General features: G+C 43.3%; 1 protein-coding gene across 1 annotated transcript; it reads left to right on the top strand.

Moving 5' to 3' along the window:
* Window positions 1-12,258: 12,258 nt before the first annotated feature.
* On the top strand, window positions 12,259-15,247 carry LOC103696421 (putative protein phosphatase 2C 47). The gene is made up of 4 exons (XM_008778034.6): window positions 12,259-12,630; window positions 13,660-13,857; window positions 13,974-14,209; window positions 14,611-15,247. Exons 1-4 carry the CDS (start codon window positions 12,478-12,480, stop codon window positions 15,197-15,199), a joined length of 1,176 nt encoding a protein of 391 aa, XP_008776256.3. The 5' UTR covers window positions 12,259-12,477; the 3' UTR covers window positions 15,200-15,247.
* The last annotated feature ends 4,363 nt before the right edge of the window (window positions 15,248-19,610 follow it).

Here is a 19,610-nt window from a genome sequence, read left to right as displayed (position 1 = left end):
TTCACCAAATAATGAAGATCCTCCGAAGCTCTTCACCCAGATCCACGCCTTCCTCCCGCTTCCAATCCGGCGTCCACGAAGCTTCCGCCCGTGATCCAGCTCCTTCCGTCCGACTGCAAGCGTGATCCCAGCTCTTTTTCGATTCGAAATTCCCAGCAAATCCCGTCCGCATTCATCTTCCGCTTCCGCAATCAGCTCGTGATCCAGCCATTCTCCCACGGATTCACGTCCTTCCGCGATCTGCTTTCCCGCACCACGCCCCAGAATCCCAGCAGCCCGTGATCCATTCTGCCATTCCGGATGAAGCATCCCGGACGATCCTCTCCACGCAATCAGTCCATCATTGGCCACGAAGGGGATGGGCGATCTATAAGAGGAGCTCTCGGCTGGGGAGAGGGGTGTGCTCGGTGGAGGGACTTTGGGGTTCAAAAGAAAAAAAAAGAGGAAGACAGTCAGGAAGGAGGCGGACGAGCAGTGCTCTGTTTTCAATCTGAAAACAGAGCATTACGTTTCTTTTGTTTTTTTTTTGTTTTAGTTTTTTTTAAGAGGTTATGTTCTTAATTTGTGTTTAGTGGTTCTGTTTTGAGTATCATGTTGTTCTTATTTTTTTATTTTAATTGAGAGCAATGTTTTTTTTAGTAAGAGTTTTATTTTGAGAGCATGTTGTTTTGGATTTTTTTTTAGTTTTAGTTTAAGAGAGAGTTTTATTTATGCTAAAGCTTTAATTTCTATTGTTTTTAATTTCTGTTATTTTTAAGTTCTGTTCTTCAACTTCTGTAATTTTTTTTTATTATTATGCAATACATTAAATCTTCCTTTATGCAATTTATGTTCGCTTCAATCTTTTTGTTTTCATCCATTTTAATTTATACCAAAGCTTTTCTTTGATTAGTTAAATATATAAATACTTTTCGAATTTAAATACCTATCTTTTTGTCAATTTCAAGTAGAAAATATTCTCTGGTAGCCCAGAGAATCATTCAAACATCCTCGAAGTAATGTTTTTCTTTTGTTATTCAAGAATCGATTTCGAATCCGAGTGAACGTTTTAATTTTTATGCAACTCCAATCGCCTTCCTGTGGATCGACTTCTTACGACCACTATTCTTCGAGTAGAACAGGTAAGAGTAAAATTAATTTAAACTTTGTTTGTCGATTCTAACAACGATCTGTCTAGCATATTTTTAGGTAGATAGGAATTGGAGAACACTGCTTCTTCGCAGGCTTCTTCTTCTTCCCAAAGAACCAGTCATACAACTGCAGCATCAAGTAAGTCACTGACGAATGGATAGACATCCAAGTGACTTCTTGCTTCGGTCATGCTGAGTACCCTTGTTCTCTAACAAGCACTTGCACAATCACTCCAGTGTTCCTACACTGTGGATTCAAGACTCGTCCATCAAAAAAAGTAATCTGTGCACTAATCTCATCGGATTGATCACCGTCCTTCGTGATGATCCATCGATCAGGAGCAAATTAGGAATTAATCATCAATGGCACATGTCTTAAATTCTCAACTTTTGAGAATATGTGTCATCATCTTATTAATTTTTTGGACGATTCATGGACACATAATAACATAAATGATAAGAATATCAAATTTTATTAATTAATAAAAAGGTCAAGTACAAATTTAAATCCTAGAATAAATACAACGCGTCTGTCAAATTGGCTTCTAGGGCATACTTCTAACACATACTTTCTATATGAAGGCCTTTTGTCATTAACATGAACCAATCTCCAGGCAAGAGTATGTTATCGTCTTCCTTGTCTAGATCTATAAGTTCCTCCTTTATTGTCGATCTGATGAAAATTATAAAGGTTCACCTCCTCCTTGGCTGAAGATTTGCCAAGATCCTTGGCATGCTTAGGGCACCTGGAGCTGTGGAGATTCTCTCTGCAAACTTAAACTTTGGCTTCATGCTTATTTTCCAAAGATTCGTATATCTTCATTACAATTGTTTGATGGCACCTACTCTTACCTTTGCCAAGTACTTCAAAAAGTTCTATGAAGGCTTGTCTCATCATACCAACTCTCTTTTCTATCCTTTCCCCTATATTCCCAGGCTTTCATGGCTCCTCTTATTTTGGGCCAACATGTCTATTGAGGAGGCTGAAGCTAGAGAAATATGGAGTTATTTTCTCGTTCCTATAGATCTTTACATCGATTCTACTATCAAGCGATTGTGTAATAGTAATTGCGTAGTCGAACGCTACTGCCTAAGCAACTTTGCCCATTAGTTTGGACTTGCTCAAGCGATCTCATGTTCACCTTTGTATTCCTTGAACTCGTCTTTCAATGATCGGCTTTTGATTTCCGACTTAGACCTAATAACCTTAGATGATTACTTCTACAAGCAATTATATTCAAAGTATACCTTCATCCCTTTCATATTAAGCTTGTTGCAATCAAGGATTTTGTAGGATGGTAGGATTCTTACGTGCTACAAATTTGGTTTGAGTCAACAATCTCTATCTTTGCTTGGATGATGACTCCAAGTCAGAATGTAAAGCATTTTTTGTTGCTACTAACTCGACTAATGATCCTTCTGTTTCTTTACCTATAGGTGAAGCGACTTCAGTATTCCTCAAGGACAAAGGTATTCTTCAAGACCTTTATGATACCATTAAGAAATATGAATTGTTTTATGGGACTAAGTATGCTGGGTATCCAGGACACATTAATAAATTTTGGAGATGAAAAGCTGAGCTTTATTTGAGGGCAGTGTTTGAAGCAAAATAGGTAGCTAGAAAAAGGTGGTTAGGGCAACAAATAGATTGGTTAGCTTTATAAACAGAAAATTTCATGCATGGCTGGCTAGATGTCAGCCTCCAAGGATGATCCCTAAATTTAGGATTGCCAGATCTTATCAAATCCAAAAGTGATGGCTTGATCACTCTGAATGACTACTAGTACTCAGACTGGCAATGGGGTAAGCTTTCTAGAGGGTGGTTTCTATAGTTTCTAATTATAAGGATGAGTTCATAATAATTTGATCAATACCATTTTTTTACTAATTTAACCCTCACATCTTATGTCATAGCTCCTTTGGTAGCCATCCCAATTTGGCCTGTCTAGACAGAGGTTGAGCCATTAGCCTCCAAATGGAAGAAGGTCGTGGTCAGCAAAGCTAGGCCAACTACTTCATTTGACTCTCTATTTACAGCATATTGTAACAATTCAGCTAGCGGTCAGAAGCAAGTGCCACATGGATTAAGGTGATAAAATCAGAGCGAGTGAGAATTATATGATTTTTGTTAAGCCTCGATAGAGTTCAGCTGAGAAGATTCTACCATGGATAAAGACCTAGGTTGAATAGCAGGTAGAATTTGACCATAATGTAAAGTAGCAAGCTGAAAGGTTGAGTCTTGGCCATGAAATATGGCCAATAGAAGGCAAAGGCAAACATAACAGTTACATATTTCCAAGCATAGAAGATTCCCTTGTAGGCCGAATAAGGGGAGATGGTCAACACAAGTTACATCAAGATGAGTTGAAGGCTGATATGGTATGACTATTAGTCTGGTAGTTACAGAATGATCATGCTTATGCATAGTGAGGAGACGTTTGACAATAGTTATCAAAACTGTCAGGAGTGGAGACCAAACAGAAGAAACAACCGTCAGAGTGGATGATTATTATATTTGTGGGCAGTCACTATGTACTAGTATAAATATTAGAATAATATGTTGTATCAAAGATTCTTCAATAATCAATCTAATCACTTTATTTTTATCTTTACCTTTACCTTATTCATTTATCGTAAGAATAGGTGTAACTTAGCTTTCTACAATAGCTCATCTCTACACCCCTACTATAACCTAGTGCTGCACCCTTTCTACCGTAGCCCAGCACTATACTCCCATCTATTCTCATTCTTTCGAATGGTGGTGCGATAGTGGCGAAGTCCTTGAAGGTCAGGGCATCTAAACCTATACTACTCTCTATCCTCTATTTGACCTACACCTTTTCGGCTGGCTCGATGCCAATAGCATGCCCACGCACACATCCAAGTCTCACTTGGTCAAGCTTGGTGGGTCTCCCTCTACCTCGATCAACAGAGCTCCTCAAGGATTCCAAGTTTTCTGGCTCCCTTGGATCGAGATGGAGGAATGGGCACTAACCCATTCTTAATTCAGTTTTTTCCCTATGTTCAATGGATGAATCAAAGGAACTTTGATCTTATCCCTTTTTATTGAATGAACCAAGTTCACATATATAAGAGTGAGGGAGACATTTCAAGCATAGTAAACAAAGGTGAATGGACAACTTGAGTGGAAAAGTGCCCTCTAACCCTTTAGTAATCTAGGAGGATATTGAGGGAGTCAATTAAGAAGTCTTCACCTAGAGCTAGTGACTCGACTAACATTGCCAACCTCTACTAACTAAATCCCACCAAGAGCTCCCTCAACTCTAAGAATAACTAGCTGAGCTTCTCAAATATCTAGCCTATTCACCTAACCAGCTAGTATAAGTTGGGTCGTCACAATAGTCTCACCTAGAGTTTCAATCATCCTTGGGAGGCCGAGAAGTTGTAATCAAGGCTGGCCGGCCAACAGAACAAAAATTTTTCTAGTGCCTGCTCTTGACACAGACCTTGTTCCAAAGTCCACCTCCAAGTTATTATTCTCAAGTTCCTCGGTTGCTAGCCAAGAGGTTAAGTAAGCAACTTTTATCCTCCCTACTCATGGTCTTAACCTAATGGATCATCCTACCTGCAGACCAACAGTAGCCATGGTCACTCTATTCCCAGCTCATTAGCCCAAACAAAAACTATGCTAGCTGGACATTTGGCCATGCCATTCTCGTTCAACGTTCTCATCCCATCTAGTCCTTCGATTGAAGCTTTGAAGGCTAGGAGGGCAATCTAGAGTGTCATTGACTTGATCACGAGAACCTAGCTTGCCCTCAAAGGATGACCTAGATTTGGAGCATTAGCGATACATTATTATTTTGATCTCTCAATCGGTCATGCAGCAAACTTGATTGACCTAGGGGACCATCTTTCTTGCTTATCCTAGACCCATCAATAGATAGCTTTAGTGATTAAAGAAGTTGAGTGAGACACCTTATACAAAGAGGAGCTTGGGTTTGAAGTAACCATTCTTGAAGATGAGCTCAAACCAACTATGTATGCTTATGATAACTTTTAGGACAAGATTTAGTCAACTGAGTATTTGATTAATTTTATAGAAACACACCTGATCGAAGCCCATGATAAGTTGAAGGTTCTACAGGCAACTCGAGCTAATATGGGAGAAATAATGAGATGTTCAAGATTTTGGACAAAGCATCGGCTCAGCTCGACTGCATTTCCCAATTTCAAGGACTTCTTTATAGAATGGGTGAGGCTGATGAAATGGCCAAAAAATTACAAAGTTAATAGGAATAGATCAAGAACATAGCTTGAAACTTATAATCTCCCTCATCTTGTAAACTCTGAGTTTACTATTAAATTGATGTATCAGCATTCTAGTCGAAAATAATACATGAATGAATCTCTTTTTTAATAACTAATCACTATTATTATGTACTTTATTCAATTACTACTATTGTGTACTTTATTTATGTCTCCGCTTCTAGACCGAGCTTGGGACTCCTATTCATGTCCTTCTTCAGAGATTTGCTAATTACAAAAACTTATGTTATCCACAATCAACATAAGGCTTTTCAACTGACCAACTAACTGAACTCCAAACCAAACAAAACTCTTCCTAAAGAATACCACCACAATGTTGCCCCTGACATATGAACTAACACAAGATAACTAGAGAGAAAATGGAGTCATCCATTGATGTAGTTGCCCCCCATCCCTTGCAATGGAAGCAGATTGTGTTGTAGAGCAATAACATTGTTGCTCCTGATCATTTACCACTAGAGGATGACTGATTTTATTAGTAGAGATTTGTGTTAGCATGATTTCACCAATTATTCTCCCAACGACCATCTGCAATTATAGTGGCCGAAGCTCACCTTGGATTCGATCATCAGTCCAGTACTAACCTAGGCATTAGTGGCTCCTTGTTCGATTTGGCATAGTCTTGCATTCTTGCAGGATAATTTTCTCCTCACCTCAGTCTGTGGATCTTGAGGACTCTTAAGAATAGCCTTAGCCTTCTTTCTCTAGTATGCTAAAAATCAAAAGTAAGGTTTCTCAGAGACCTTGACATTCTAATGTTATAAAAATTGATAGGCAATTTAGCCTCCATAGGGGTATGATCGGCCAAGTTCACCGTGGTAAACATTGAAGCATATTATGGAATTTGATATTGACTCTTGATAATAGAAACAAGTCACTTAACTTGCTCTATCATCAAATCCAAGGATGTCTTATGTCGTTCTACAAGTGGCTTCAACATAGTGGTCTCTTGACAAGTGATTGCTTCCAGTAGATTTTGTTGGCTCTTATCCATATAGAACTTGAAGTACATGACCATATCTTATAAAAGACTACCTGGAGGATGGATCAATTCTACCTAAGGAACACGGCTGCCAAAGCCAGACACCCTAAAAAGAGTAGAGTTGGTCTGATCATTGAGGGCTTGAAATGGCAACCTAGCCTAAGAAATGTGAGGTTTATTGGCATGGTGAAGTGGACTCCTTGATAATCTTGTGTGAGAATCATTTTCTTTCACAACAGCATCACAATAACTATCCGTGCAGTCTCACCAGACAAGGTAGAAAAGATGTGTTGGTCGTTGGATTCTCTACTAGGGAGAATGGTATACACGCTCTTGGCAGGTTCGGGCAAATGCATAGGCATGCCACTGGTGTCAAAACCAGAAAGAAGAGAGGGTAAGGGATGATAGTGTGCCTTGATGCCTTGAGTTTCAAGGACTTTGACTACCATGGCACTGCTTATTCGGAAGAGAAGTAGGTACATTTTAGCAGGGCGATAACTCATACTCTAAGAACTACTAATAAACTAAAGGAAAACAGGATAAATAAAGCAAGTAAATTAAAAGTAAATGCAAGGATAAAGTAAAGATAAGGATAAAGATAAAATGATGTTTAATTGTCAAAAGGTCATTTTTTAAAGTTATATCCCACTATTTATATACAATATTATAAACGGCCCGATAATCATCCATCTCTAGTATCAACACCTGTCTATGTCCAGTTTTCACTACTCTAATAGTTCTAATGACTATGCTAATCGTCCTCCACTCTCTATGTTCTAATAATCATCTGGTTCTGTATTGTAATATAACCATCCTGCTAGGCCAATAAGAGAATCTCATGGATCACCGTACTTGCTCGGTCTTGAACTCGACATAGCTGGTCTCTGCTAGGCATATGTTTGATAGTTATCCAGTCTGTTCTAGCTAATGCTCTTCTTATCCATATTAAGCCATCTCTAAGCATATTTAGTCTATTTTTCTTGATGGAATTAGAGGGTATTAAGGACTAGATCTCTGAGTTACCATCTTAGTCTATCAATTTTAGATATTTGGCTCAAAAACCTCCATCATTATCTTGTCGAGGTTACGCGATGGTGTTGGGTATGCATGAAGTCTGTTGGATACTATCATCAGCGAAGATATTGTGTAAATACAAATAAATATTTACCAGTTAATTCTCTCAAAAATGAAGATTCTGTGCTTATATTTTTAGGCATCAAGTTATAACCGTAGACATTCTACTGCATCAGCTTATGGGCCAGTGGCTCAACAAATTTGCGTTGTAACAGTGGACCGTGATTGGACTTGCTGGGCAGCAACAATTACGTAAGCCAACATCGAGGGAATAAAAAAATAACTACATTTTCGAAGAGTAATTTCGTCAAGAAGACGGGCAATAATCTTGCTCCCAGGCGACAGGGGAAGGAAAGCAGATGATGCCCGCAAGCGATTGCCTCCAAGTTTCCCCCGTATCCTCCTCCAACGCTACCCCGTAATCCTATCAATATGGCAATACTGGCCCTCCTTATATAATAAATGATCACACAGCCCTTACTCAGCCAAACATTTTTCCAATGGCTCCGATTTTAAGTTTCCCATATACCAATCGGTTCCTCCGAATGCATCGGAGGCCGCCAGTTTAGCCGCCGTACCGTGCATCACACGGTCCGTGCTCAGAAACCACCTGTCCTTCCCGAGGTCCCATGGAATATAAGGGTATTATCATAAATTTAACAAACTTCTCAAGTACATCGATCTAATCGCATGGAAATATCTACGCGGTGATAGCGACCAGCCGTCAGATTTGCTCAAAACTAACATCCAATCCGCACAATTATTCCGTCAGAGGTGAACATCGAAAACTAAGAATCAAAACACTACAAATGAGAGGAAGATCAAGGAGTTTCAGGATTTTCTGACATCGAATGGATTGATAGACCTGGGCTTCTCGGGCCCCAGGTTTACATGGTGCAACAATCAGCAGGGTCGGGCTAGAGTTTGGGAGAGACTTGACAGAATTTGTGCGACAGCTGGGTGGGTTCAAAGCTTTCCAGATCATCAGGTGAGACATCTGCCTAGGATAGCGTCCGACCACTATCCTTTATTGGTGAGTACAGAGGCATATATCCCAGTTCGCTCTCCTTTTAGATTTGAGAAGCTATGGCTCTGTTATCCTCGTTCATGGGAGGTGGTGAGGGAGGCATGGAGTGTGCCAGTCAGGGGTGAGGCCATGTACCGGGTGTCCCGTAGGCTGGAGCTGACTCGGAGGCGATTGAGGAGGTGGAACCGTGTGGAGGTGGGAGATATATTCAGGAGGATTGAGGAGCTAGAGGAGGCCATTGCCAGGTTACAGGCTCAGGAGGCCCAGAGGGGGGGCCTTTCAGATGTGGAGGCGGGGGAGCTCAGATCACTACTGACACTGCATGACGCCCTACTTAGACAGCAAGAGATATTATGGAGACAAAAATCGAGGGTACAGTGGATAGTGGAGGGGGATAGAAATACCAAATTCTTCCACCAGGCGACCGTGATCAGGAGGCACCAGAATAGGATTAGAGCCATCAGGGGAGAGGACGGGCAGTTGTTGGAGGACCCGGCTATGATTCAGAGGATTTTGGCGGGCTTTTTCAGGGCCAGATGGACAGAGCAGACTATGGGTGGCAGGCCATCGGATATACCACCGCCTCTGGCAGGGGTGGTAGAGGAGGAGTCTGCAGCATTGATTAGGCCAGTCTCGGAGCGAGAGATCAGGGAGGCGGTGTGGTCTCTTGAGGGGGACAAGGCCCCAGGGCCAGATGGCTTTCCACCTATTTTCTTTCAGAGATATTGGATGATTGTTGGGCGAGACGTTACGGCGGCCATACAGCAGTACTTCAGTACAGCAGTTATAGCGACAGACTGGCAGAGGACTTTCATCACCTTGATACCGAAGCGGCAGGACGCTACGGAGCCGAGTCATTTTCGCCCGATCAGCCTTTGTACGACTCTGTACAAGGTTACGGCGAAGATACTTGCCGTCAGGTTGAGGGATGTTCTCCCCAGACTTATTAGTCCGGAGCAGGGGGCTTTTCTGGAGGGGCGGAGTATATCTGATAATGTACTTATTGCCCAGGAGTTTATGTTTGATCTTGGTAGAGCTCCGATGAGGAGGAGTCTGATGGGGATCAAGCTTGATATGGAGAGGGCCTACGATAGGATGAGGTGGGATTTTTTGCAGGAGTCTATGCAGGGGTTTGGTTTTCATGAGACATGGATCAGATGGGTTATGGGCTGTATCCGCGCCCCCTCCTTTGCTATTTTGGTGAATGGCACTCCTTCCCAGTTCTTTGTGTCGTCAGGAGGGCTACGCCAGGGATGCCCCCTCTCCCCGTTACTGTTCATTATTCGTGCGGACGCTTTGTCTAGATCCCTGAGGCAGGCGGTTACCACTCAGGAGCTAGAGGCCTATAGACCGGTGGCGGAGACTCCTCCAATTTCTCACTTGCTTTTTGCTGATGATTGTTTGCTTCTAGCCAGGTCGTCTCGGCAGGCGGCACGGGTTATAGGGAGGATTCTCCGAGATTATTGTGCAGTGTCGGGACAGCGGGTCAATCTGACCAAGTCAGCTATTAGTTTCAGCCCGAGGACCAGTTTGGCAGCGAGGCACTCTATACTGGAGATTTTGGGGGTAGGAGCAGGAGGGCACTATGACATACTTGGGGATTCCTATCTCCGGCCGACGGCTACGGATTAGGGATTGCACTGCTCTTGAGCTTAGCATCAGACGCAGATTGGAGGGGTGGCAGGCGCATACACTTTCTATGATGGGCAGGATCACTCTGGTTCGATCAGTGCTTACTTCCGTCCCTATCTACCTTCTCTCTAACGCCATTATTCCAGTGGCGGTCTTGAGGTCCCTTGAGCAGCTATTCAGGAGTTTCATATGGGGCAGGCGCGGTGGCAGAGATGGTATCCATCTGGTGGCTTGGGAGGTGGTGTGTCAGCCGACCGGGTCTGGAGGGTTGGGGGTGCAGTCCCTGGTGGCGCGACGGGAGGCCCTAGTGGCCAGACATGCAGTCAGACTAGTGTTGGAGCCGGAGAGTATGTGGGCCTCGTTGATGAGGGCCAAGTATGGAGCCTTGGTACCTGGGGCACGATCTGGGCGTCACCACTCTCCGATTTGGAGGGAGATGTGCGCCAGAGCTGCGGTGGTGCTCCCGGAGATCAGGTGGGCTATTGGTGACGGACGATCTATCGATGTGCTGGAGGACAGCTGGGTGACTGAGCAACCGATGTGTCGGATGCCCACCATGGTGGATTCGGCGAGATTAGCCGGCTGGAGGGTGAGCGATCTACTGGACTCAGAGGCCGGTGGCTGGAGGGAGGAGCTGATTCGGGAGACTTTTGGAGAGCAGTTGGCAGAGTTGGTTCTGACTTTGCCGGTTCCTATTGGGGGGGAGTCTGACAGGCTAGTGTGGATGCCGACGGGACGGTTGCGAGTGCGAGCGATAGATCTTCTCGGCCTATTCAGATCGGAGCCAGATCGGCAGATTGAGGATGGTTGGATATGGAGGTTGCGGATCCATCCTCGAGTGGCGCTCTTCATCTGGAAGGTGGCATGGGGCTGCCTCCCGACTAGGAGTTTGTTAGTTCATCGTGGTATGCGGATCTCTCAGTGTTGTGAGGTTTGTGCAGATGTTGAGGAGACCATCGAGCATGTTCTTGTGCAGTGCCCTAGAGCCCGAGAGATATGGAGGAGGTCACCGGTCCCACTCCCTGACACGGTGGCTTCAGTGGATGACCTGATCCGCCTGTTAAGAGATTCCACGCGGGGCCCTCGGTCTTTGGAGGTAGGGATTCTGATGGCTTACTTATCTTACTACATCTGGTTGGACAGGAATGCTGGTCTGTTTGAGGGGAGGAGGATGTCACCGAGGATGGTGGTGGATAGAGCACTGACACATGCGAGGGAGGTTTTGATGGTTGCCGATGTGTTTTCTTCTGGGACGGCTAGGGACACCTGGGGTACTCGTCACGCTTTTTTAGCGCCCCGATTTACCCTTATTTCTTGGGTACCCCCACCCCTTGGCTATATCAAAGTTAACTTCGACGGCAGTAGGTCAGTGGATGGTGTGACTGGAGGGGTTGGTTTTGTGATCAGGGACCATTTTGGTAGGATGATAGCTGCAGGAGGTCGCCGCACGCCGGGACTTACGGTAGTGGGAGCTGAGCTGAAGGCAGCCTAGGAGGGTATATCCTATGCGAGGTTGGTTCTTGGTGCCGAGCGGGTGTACCTCGAGGGAGATTCCTCCATGGTGATTGATTGGGTTCGAGGGGCGGATAGGTTTGGTGATGGTCATTCCCTTATCCGAGAGATTCGTAGGATCGCTCAGATGCTGGGCGGCTTTCGGGCAGCACACGTGTTTAGGGAGGCGAACAGTGCAGCAGACTGGGTCGCCTCCTATGTCGCCCGACTTTCTGGGGATGTTATTTGGACGTCTGTTTCAGATGTTCCCTGTCCTTTGTATTCTTTATTTTTTCGTGATTTGGCAGGATGTACTCACGTTCGAGTTATATGATATGAGTAGCCGTTTTCACCAAAAAAAAAAAAAAAAACGCTACAAATGAACGAAGGAGGTTACTTTATTTGGGTATCACGGAAGGTAGATACGATGATAGCATAGATATTCTATGCGTGCATCAGAAAGATTACATCGTGCGTGATTTCTCGACGTCACGTGGCCATCAGCGGCGCCTCAACGAAACGGTAACTACCTAAACGGGAATAGCCACGTGGCGGTCATGAGGCGCCCATCTACTGGTGGCCGCCGGTCACCTCCTGGCTCATTTATAGCGACCTCCCGGTGACCGACTTCTAATCTGACTTCGCCGAAGCCATCGGAGAAATATTGAGGAGGATTCGAAAAAGGGAAACCCTGAAAAGAGACCGAAACAAACCCTAGCTTCCAAGCTTCTTCTTCTCGTGCGAAAAGCATCGAATCGGATCGTATCAAAGTGATATCTTTCGGAGGGCTTCGATCTGTTCTTCTCCTGCTGGTTAGTTTGATACCAGGATTGGAGGTTTTTGGATTCGTGATGGTGGCGGGAACGGAGGTTCTCCATCAGAGCATTCCGGTGCTGGAGCCGCAGTATAGGTTCGTAGCGAAGGAGATCGTTGATGTATCTGCAGCGGCGGCGGCGGCGGCGGCGGCGGCGACGGTGGCCTCGGCGTCCTCGGCGTCTGAGCTGGTGAGTCTCTGGTGATATACTTCTCTGTTCCTTTGTTGATTTGAATCATTGAGGGGTCTGAATTCCGTAGTTGGTTTGTAATTTTGGGATCTTCTAATCTCTTGGAATGATGGTACTAAACTGAAGCTTTTGTATTGGGTATAACCTAGATTTTGAGATGTTTGACAGGTTGTAATTCGGAGGTCAGTTTTCGCGGAATTCTAGTCTCATCTTAGGGGAATCGTTGAATATTCCATTACTGAAGTGATATTTTATGCTTTAGTTCTGCAAGATATGATGAATTGGGGTCCTAATTTGACTGCTTTAACAAGAAGGTGAGATAAATAGTCTGGTAAATGAGGGATTTGATTTTTTTGATCTCTTGAGTTAATTGAAAAAAAATCGTTTTTTGAGTTGTTATGAGGATTTGTCATATGATGAATGAATCGGTGTATAATGATCTCCGATGTCACAATGATTTGTGAAATAGATCCAGGGGCACGGATGTATTGAAAGAATCCTGGATTGTGGTCGTCGGAATGATTTCTAAATGTTGGCGTTGAATGGTTTGTAAGATGGGTTTAACGCTGCATCAAGATAGTTGGGATGGGTTTCTTGGCTATGATTTTAAATCTAAAAGTTTATAGTTCTGCGAGAAAAAAACTGGAGTTGGAACAGGATAGTGATTTTGTGTTAATTAACTTCATCTGAGCTGTTTTAGAGTTTGTAGTTTTATCGACGGTTCTATGTCGTGTAACCAGTCTTTTTAAAGCTGTCCTGATGGCATAACAACTGTAAGTATTGCATAGATGCATATCCACTGCTCTTTCATTTCTTTTTGTTGAAGTCTTTTATGTTCTGTTATTGAAGATTGTTTTTCCCGATTTGATCTGGTTCTCTTACTCAAGCCAATTGGTTTGATGCAGCTTAGTGCTGAGATTGAGTCTTTCTACCCTTGGCAAGCTAGTTTGATCCTTGAGATTTTCTTAATGAATAAAATCTTGGTAGTAGCCATTTATTTCGAACTTATCTGCTTTCTTTTCTATCCAGGAGTCAAGAGCCTCAGATGCCATTCCAGATATCCTCCTGGAGCCTGAGCTTTTGGAGTTTGTCCCAACCCTCCGTTCTGGTAGCTATACAGACATTGGGACGCGAAAGGATATGGAAGATGAGCACATATGCATCAATGATCTCCCAGCACACCTGCGATCTTTGTTCAGGTGCCCAATACCTAGCGCATTTTATGGGGTAATTTATTCGATCAGACAATTTCTTGATACAATTTATTTAAATTATGCAGTAAGAAAAAGTTGTATTTTAAGAAAATTTTGTTCCTTGCTGATAATTCTGTTCATGTTGGATAGGTGTTTGATGGTCATGGAGGTCCTGATGCAGCAGCTTACATTAGAAGGCATGCAATTAGATTCTTGTTTGAAGAAGCGAGATTTCCACAAGCATTGGAAGTTGATAATGCCTTTTTAGATGAAGTTGAGAGCTCTATCCGGAAATCATTTCTCAATGCTGACCTTGCATTGGCAAATGATTGTACTATAAGCAGTTCTTCTGGTACGACGGCTCTCACAGCATTCGTATTTGGAAGGTATGTGGTCATTAGTAAATTTTTATCTGTGGGTTTTTGTTGTTTGTCACTAAATTTCTTAATATTAGAGGTTTGATGAATATGCTCACATTGCTCAATGCATGAGGCTCTCTCTATTGTGGAGTTTGGGGAGGGTCAAATGTATGCAACCTCACCCTTGCTTACGGAGGGGCTGATTCCGTGTTTGTACTAGTGTCCTCTAGGTCATAATGGAGCAACCTTACCATTACACCAAAGCTCACCATCTATGCTCGTATTGTTAGCTATACTGGATAATATTCATATGTGCAAAATTTCTATGGCCATAACCATAATTATGACAAACAAGGCTTATCCAAAAATTAATGGATGAAGTGAATTAAAATTCTGATTTTATGTTCTCTCTTTGCTATTGCTATCAGGCTTCTGTTGGTAGCCAATATTGGTGATTGCAGAGCAGTCCTTTGTCATAAAGGCGAGGCAGTGGAGATGTCACAAGACCACAGGCCCATCTATGAAGCCGAGCTCCGAAGAATCGAGGCATCTGGGGGCTTTGTTGATGATGGGTACCTAAATGGCGTCCTCTCTGTGACCCGAGCCCTTGGGGACTGGGACATGAAATTTCCCTGTGGCTCCTGCTCGCCCCTCATTGCTGAGCCTGAGTTCAGGCAGACAATACTAACTGAAGAGGATGAATTCGTGATCATGGGTTGTGATGGGATATGGGACGTGATGTCGAGCCAGCATGCTGTCAGCATTGTTCGGAGGGGCCTCAGGAGGCATGACAATCCAGAGCAGTGTGCAAGGGATCTTGTCATGGAGGCACTGCAGCTCAAGGCCATTGACAACCTCACTGTGATTGTAGTCTGTTTTTCTTCAGAGCACCAGGAGACTGCTTCACCTTCACATTGCCCGGATAAGCAGCAGCCGGCAAGGTTGAGGTGCTGCAGCCTATCCACAGAGGCTCTATGTAATCTGAGGAACTGGATGGACAATGATGGTGGCAGTTAAAACTTCAAAGACAGAACAGAGTTTATTACTTCATATACTTAGAATTGATAATTATTAGAGCTGTGATCAATTGTTCTGTTCTGGAGGCTGCTTCAGGAGGGTCTGAAAGCACTCAGCATTTTTTTTTTTTTTTTTTGGGTGGGGGGGGGTGGGGGGGGGGGGGGGGGGGGGGGGGGGGGGGGGGGGGGAGGGGAGGTGAAAGAAAAAGATGATATTGCAGTATAATTATGTTTGTATTTATCATTATTTGTGCTGATTCTATGTCCAATGAGTATCAAGTTCTGGATTTGAACATTCGGAAATGCTGTCAATATTGTAGTAGGATGTGAACTGTTTTATACCATTCCATGAAGTCCCATTCCATTGATTTGGTGGTTGGTGAGGGAGGAAAAGATCATTATGATTTGTTTTGTATTTTTGGTTTCATGATCTCATTGTGGCGGTTAAAATTAGCTGAAGATTTTAACATCATTACGATTGTGTACATTAGGAATAATTAATCCAAAACTGTAGCACTTGTAGCATTCATTCTCTATATTAGTTGAAGATGGTATTTTCACATTAAATTTACAATGTTCCCAACTCTTGTCAATAATTCGCTATGCATTTTTACCGTAGGTATATATAAGTTTGTTCTCCTAGTTCTTAAAAATTAATCCTCATAAGTTTAGATGCATCGATGAAGTTGGTACACCTCTTCCTAGGGCTCTTGATTCAAACTCCGGATGGGGGAGAAATTATTGCCTACATTGCATGCGCCAGCACGGCTGTGCATGCAACCAATCATGGCCATGCACGGCCAATCATAGCCGTTGGTTTCTATGATGGTGTACTGAGATGCGTCCTTAACGAACGGGGCCTACATAAATCGACGGCTATTATTGGCTGAATGCATAGCCACGTGATGCATGCATTGTAGGCAATAAATCCTCCTGATGGTGGCATTACAACCATATTTCTCAAAAAATAAAAAAAGAACAGATTCAATTCCATTAAAATACTTAAATCAAGCATTCAGAATCTCTTTATATTGATGCTCATTCTCTAACTGTATACCTTCCTCTCTGACCAAAGTGCCATCCAACCTTGTTTTCAGTTACCAAAGCATTAGAAGCCCACATAAAATTGGAGATGTAGGCACCAGAAGCATCAAGAAAGGCTTTAGCAAAATAAATGCTCTTTGACGTTTGGTTTAGTTTCCAAGAATTAGGTGGGCTTGAGCTAGACATGAGATGGTTGATTATCTCCATTTTCATGGTAAGCAAATGGAGGGAGTAGGAAATGCTTGATGGTAGTCTTCAGCAACTCAACATAATAACTCAGGTAGTAGTTAGCCAGCCTTCGGCTTGTGTAATCCTTGCATCATTCATTCTACTCTAATTAAACTCCAATCTAACAAACCCACTAGTTATAACTACCGGTCTCATTAATTAGCATCATTAGTTGACTATTCCTTCTTATGAGCAAATCAAGTGGCTTCAAGATTAGAACTCTCTTCGTTGTTAGGAAATCAGTATGGAACCATTTGTCTGGTTGTTTAATGCAAAGCAGGACACTTGTGTGGATGGGAAACATAAAATAATAAGTTTTCTTACAGAAATTGATCAAAAATAGTAACCAAGATTAGAAACAAGTTGACAAATAGGAAAAGGTAATGCTTATTTTCCCTGGAATTTTGAAAAGTTGTAATATTTATGCGAGTAATAAAGCATGGTACCTAAAATGGAATTTTTTAATAATTGAGGGAAATAGGTTTTCCAAGCATCATAATTAGTAATCATTCTTTTTCCAATACATTTTGAATAGGTTTTCCAAATGCTGCTTTATAACTAGTAACCAATCTTTTTGCTATATGTTTTACTAAAATATTGATTAAGCATGGAGTAGAATGATGCAGCCGACTTCCACGCATCACATCTTGAGTATGCAGCACATGGCACATTTAAAGTAGTCAACATAGTATGCCAATTAGCATTGGCTAATGAATAAAACTATAAAAGAAGACAACATGTGTAAGACCCTGGGACTGGGCCCGGTCCATTTGACCAGGCCAGCCCCAAGCTTCCAGCCTCACGTGCGGCTTCCAGCCTCACGTGCGTCGCACGTGAGGAGTGCGGTGAAGGAAGAAGCCAACCCGAAGATGCTAGGAACCTCTAGTTTTTTGAGGGCTTCTTTCTCCTCTCCTTGAGGCTACCCGAGGTAGAGCTGCCACGCCCGAGTCCCCTTCTAGTTGAGTGTTTTTCTTCCTCGCTTGCCGCTGGAAAAAAGAGAGGGAGAGCCGTTGAAGCCGAGTTATCTTCGGTGCGGGTGGTTCTCCTCCTTCGTTTGCCGCCAGAGAGAAGCCGCCGAATCTTCGCCGGGGCTGAGGTAAGGGTTCCTAACCTTCCTCTCTTCCTCTCGTGATGCTTAGCCATGAGTTGTCATGGCTTTGAGCCGGCAATCGCCGGAATTTTGACTCAAAAACAAAGGAGCCCTGTTCGGGCATGTTCTCTCGCCGCTGGCCATATTCGCTGCCGCCGAGGGTGGTTGGGTTTGCTCCACCACTTCCTACCACCGTCGGGGCTGGCCACCATAGCTGCCCCTGAGTTTGGCCAAGAAGGAAGGGGAGGTACGAGTCCCCTATTTTGGAGAAGAAGAAGAGAGGGGTCTCTCTTCTCCTCTCTCTTCTCTCTCTCTCCTTCTCTCTCATGCTGAGTCTCCTCCCTCTGTTCATGGTAAATGGTCCCGAACCCGAACTCGAACTCGAGGTGCCAGGCACCTCTGCAGGGTCGGCCATGGGAGGATGTTAAAATATATATATTGTGATGAATTTTAAAAGAAGAATATGATTTTTGGATATTAGGTTCTGCGAGGGATTTGTTGGGATCCCACGCACGCCGCAGAAAAATCATGAACGCAACGAAGGGCATGTGCGAGATCCCGTTCATCGCATGAACATATTTTAAAACCGTCGTTCATGTTAGCATCCCTCGCATGCCGCAGAAAATTTCAGAAAAATTCAGCGGGCAGTGGAAGGCATGCGAGAGATCTCGTTCATCGCATGAACGTATTTTTAAAACATCGTTCGTAGATAGATTAGGATTAAATTCTTTTAAACCATTTTAAATCATTAGGAAGATCAGATCTTCACCTTGTGCGAATAGATGATCACCGCAAATCTGATATTCATGGATTTGATGGAGGTTCGATTGAAGCCGCACACGCGTCCGACCTCTACGAGTATCCACACGAAGTAGAGGATTGATCAAAGCTTCCTTGTCTCCCTGGAGTGCTAGCTCCCTTGCAGAGACAACTTTGATGGATGAAATCCTTTCTCCTTGCAGCAAACGACACCTTGATTGCTCTCTCTAGAGGAAGAAGAATAGGAGAAAGAAGGATCAAAAGGAAGCGTGCTTGCTGCCGGGAGCTAAATCATAGAAATGAGGATCCCTAAAAATCAACAAGATGAGGATCCCTAAAAATCAGCAAGGGTTGATCATCACACGTGCAGATTTCTTAGTAAAAGGAGGAGTTTTCATGCGCCAAGGCTTCTCTTCAAAAATTATTCATGCCATCTAATTTTCTTCCTTCACGTGGAGAAGTCCTTCTCTTCATGGACTCTTGACGTCTCCTAATCTCTTGACATTAGAGAGAATCTAGGATTCCTAGGACAACTCGACTTTGACCAAGTCAAAGTCTCCACATCATGCTTTGACCTTCATACCATCTAATTGCCACTTGGCACTCAATTACATGGACCCAATCATCAAACACAAATCAGCAAATTACTAACCCAAAATAAGAACTCAAATAAACCCAAAATAAAAGGATTCAATGTGACCTAATAGACCAAATAAAATAGACTCAATCCAATGTAATTAAATGCGAAAAATCGTGAACCCAATGTGTTTTTGGGCACTCCCAAACAAGGATCCAAACTCGACGTATGTCCATCATGACTCGAGCTCGTGCTCCTGCATCAAAGAGTCATTCAATCAATAGGTATGGAGTGTAGGACTTAGATATATATCAAGAATGCTTAGGAATCTATGCAAAATGAGAGGATAAGATAAGGTTCCTAAGTCCTAGATTCATTTGATCAAATAGAAGAAGATGAGAATGATGGTGATCCACGATAAGGGCGATAAATAATTGATCTTCTGGTTCCAAACCCTGCTAGAGGAAGATTAGGTGGATGAGATGGATCAGGTTGATGAGCTCGACTAGCTCTCAACTCCCATGCGAAGCGACTGATCGTATAAACAAGAATAGAGGCCGAAGTTAAGAGATTCTGTCAGGTGCCTTGATTCATCTCGAACCTCCTTAAGTATTCCCATCATTTGTTCACAGATCCTTTGAGCACTTGCAGTGAATTCGCTGATATTTCTTCTGACAGATGCATACAAGTATCTAGTCTCCCCCTTAATATCTA

Source organism: Phoenix dactylifera, chromosome 14 (genome assembly GCF_051530095.1).
Source record: "Phoenix dactylifera cultivar Ajwa chromosome 14, Ajwa_hap1_PhDact_Kaust_v1.1, whole genome shotgun sequence".
Lineage (NCBI taxonomy): Eukaryota > Viridiplantae > Streptophyta > Magnoliopsida > Arecales > Arecaceae > Phoenix > Phoenix dactylifera.
The sequence above is the reverse complement of the archived record's forward strand: the minus strand, read 5'-3'. Positions and strand labels throughout refer to the sequence as shown.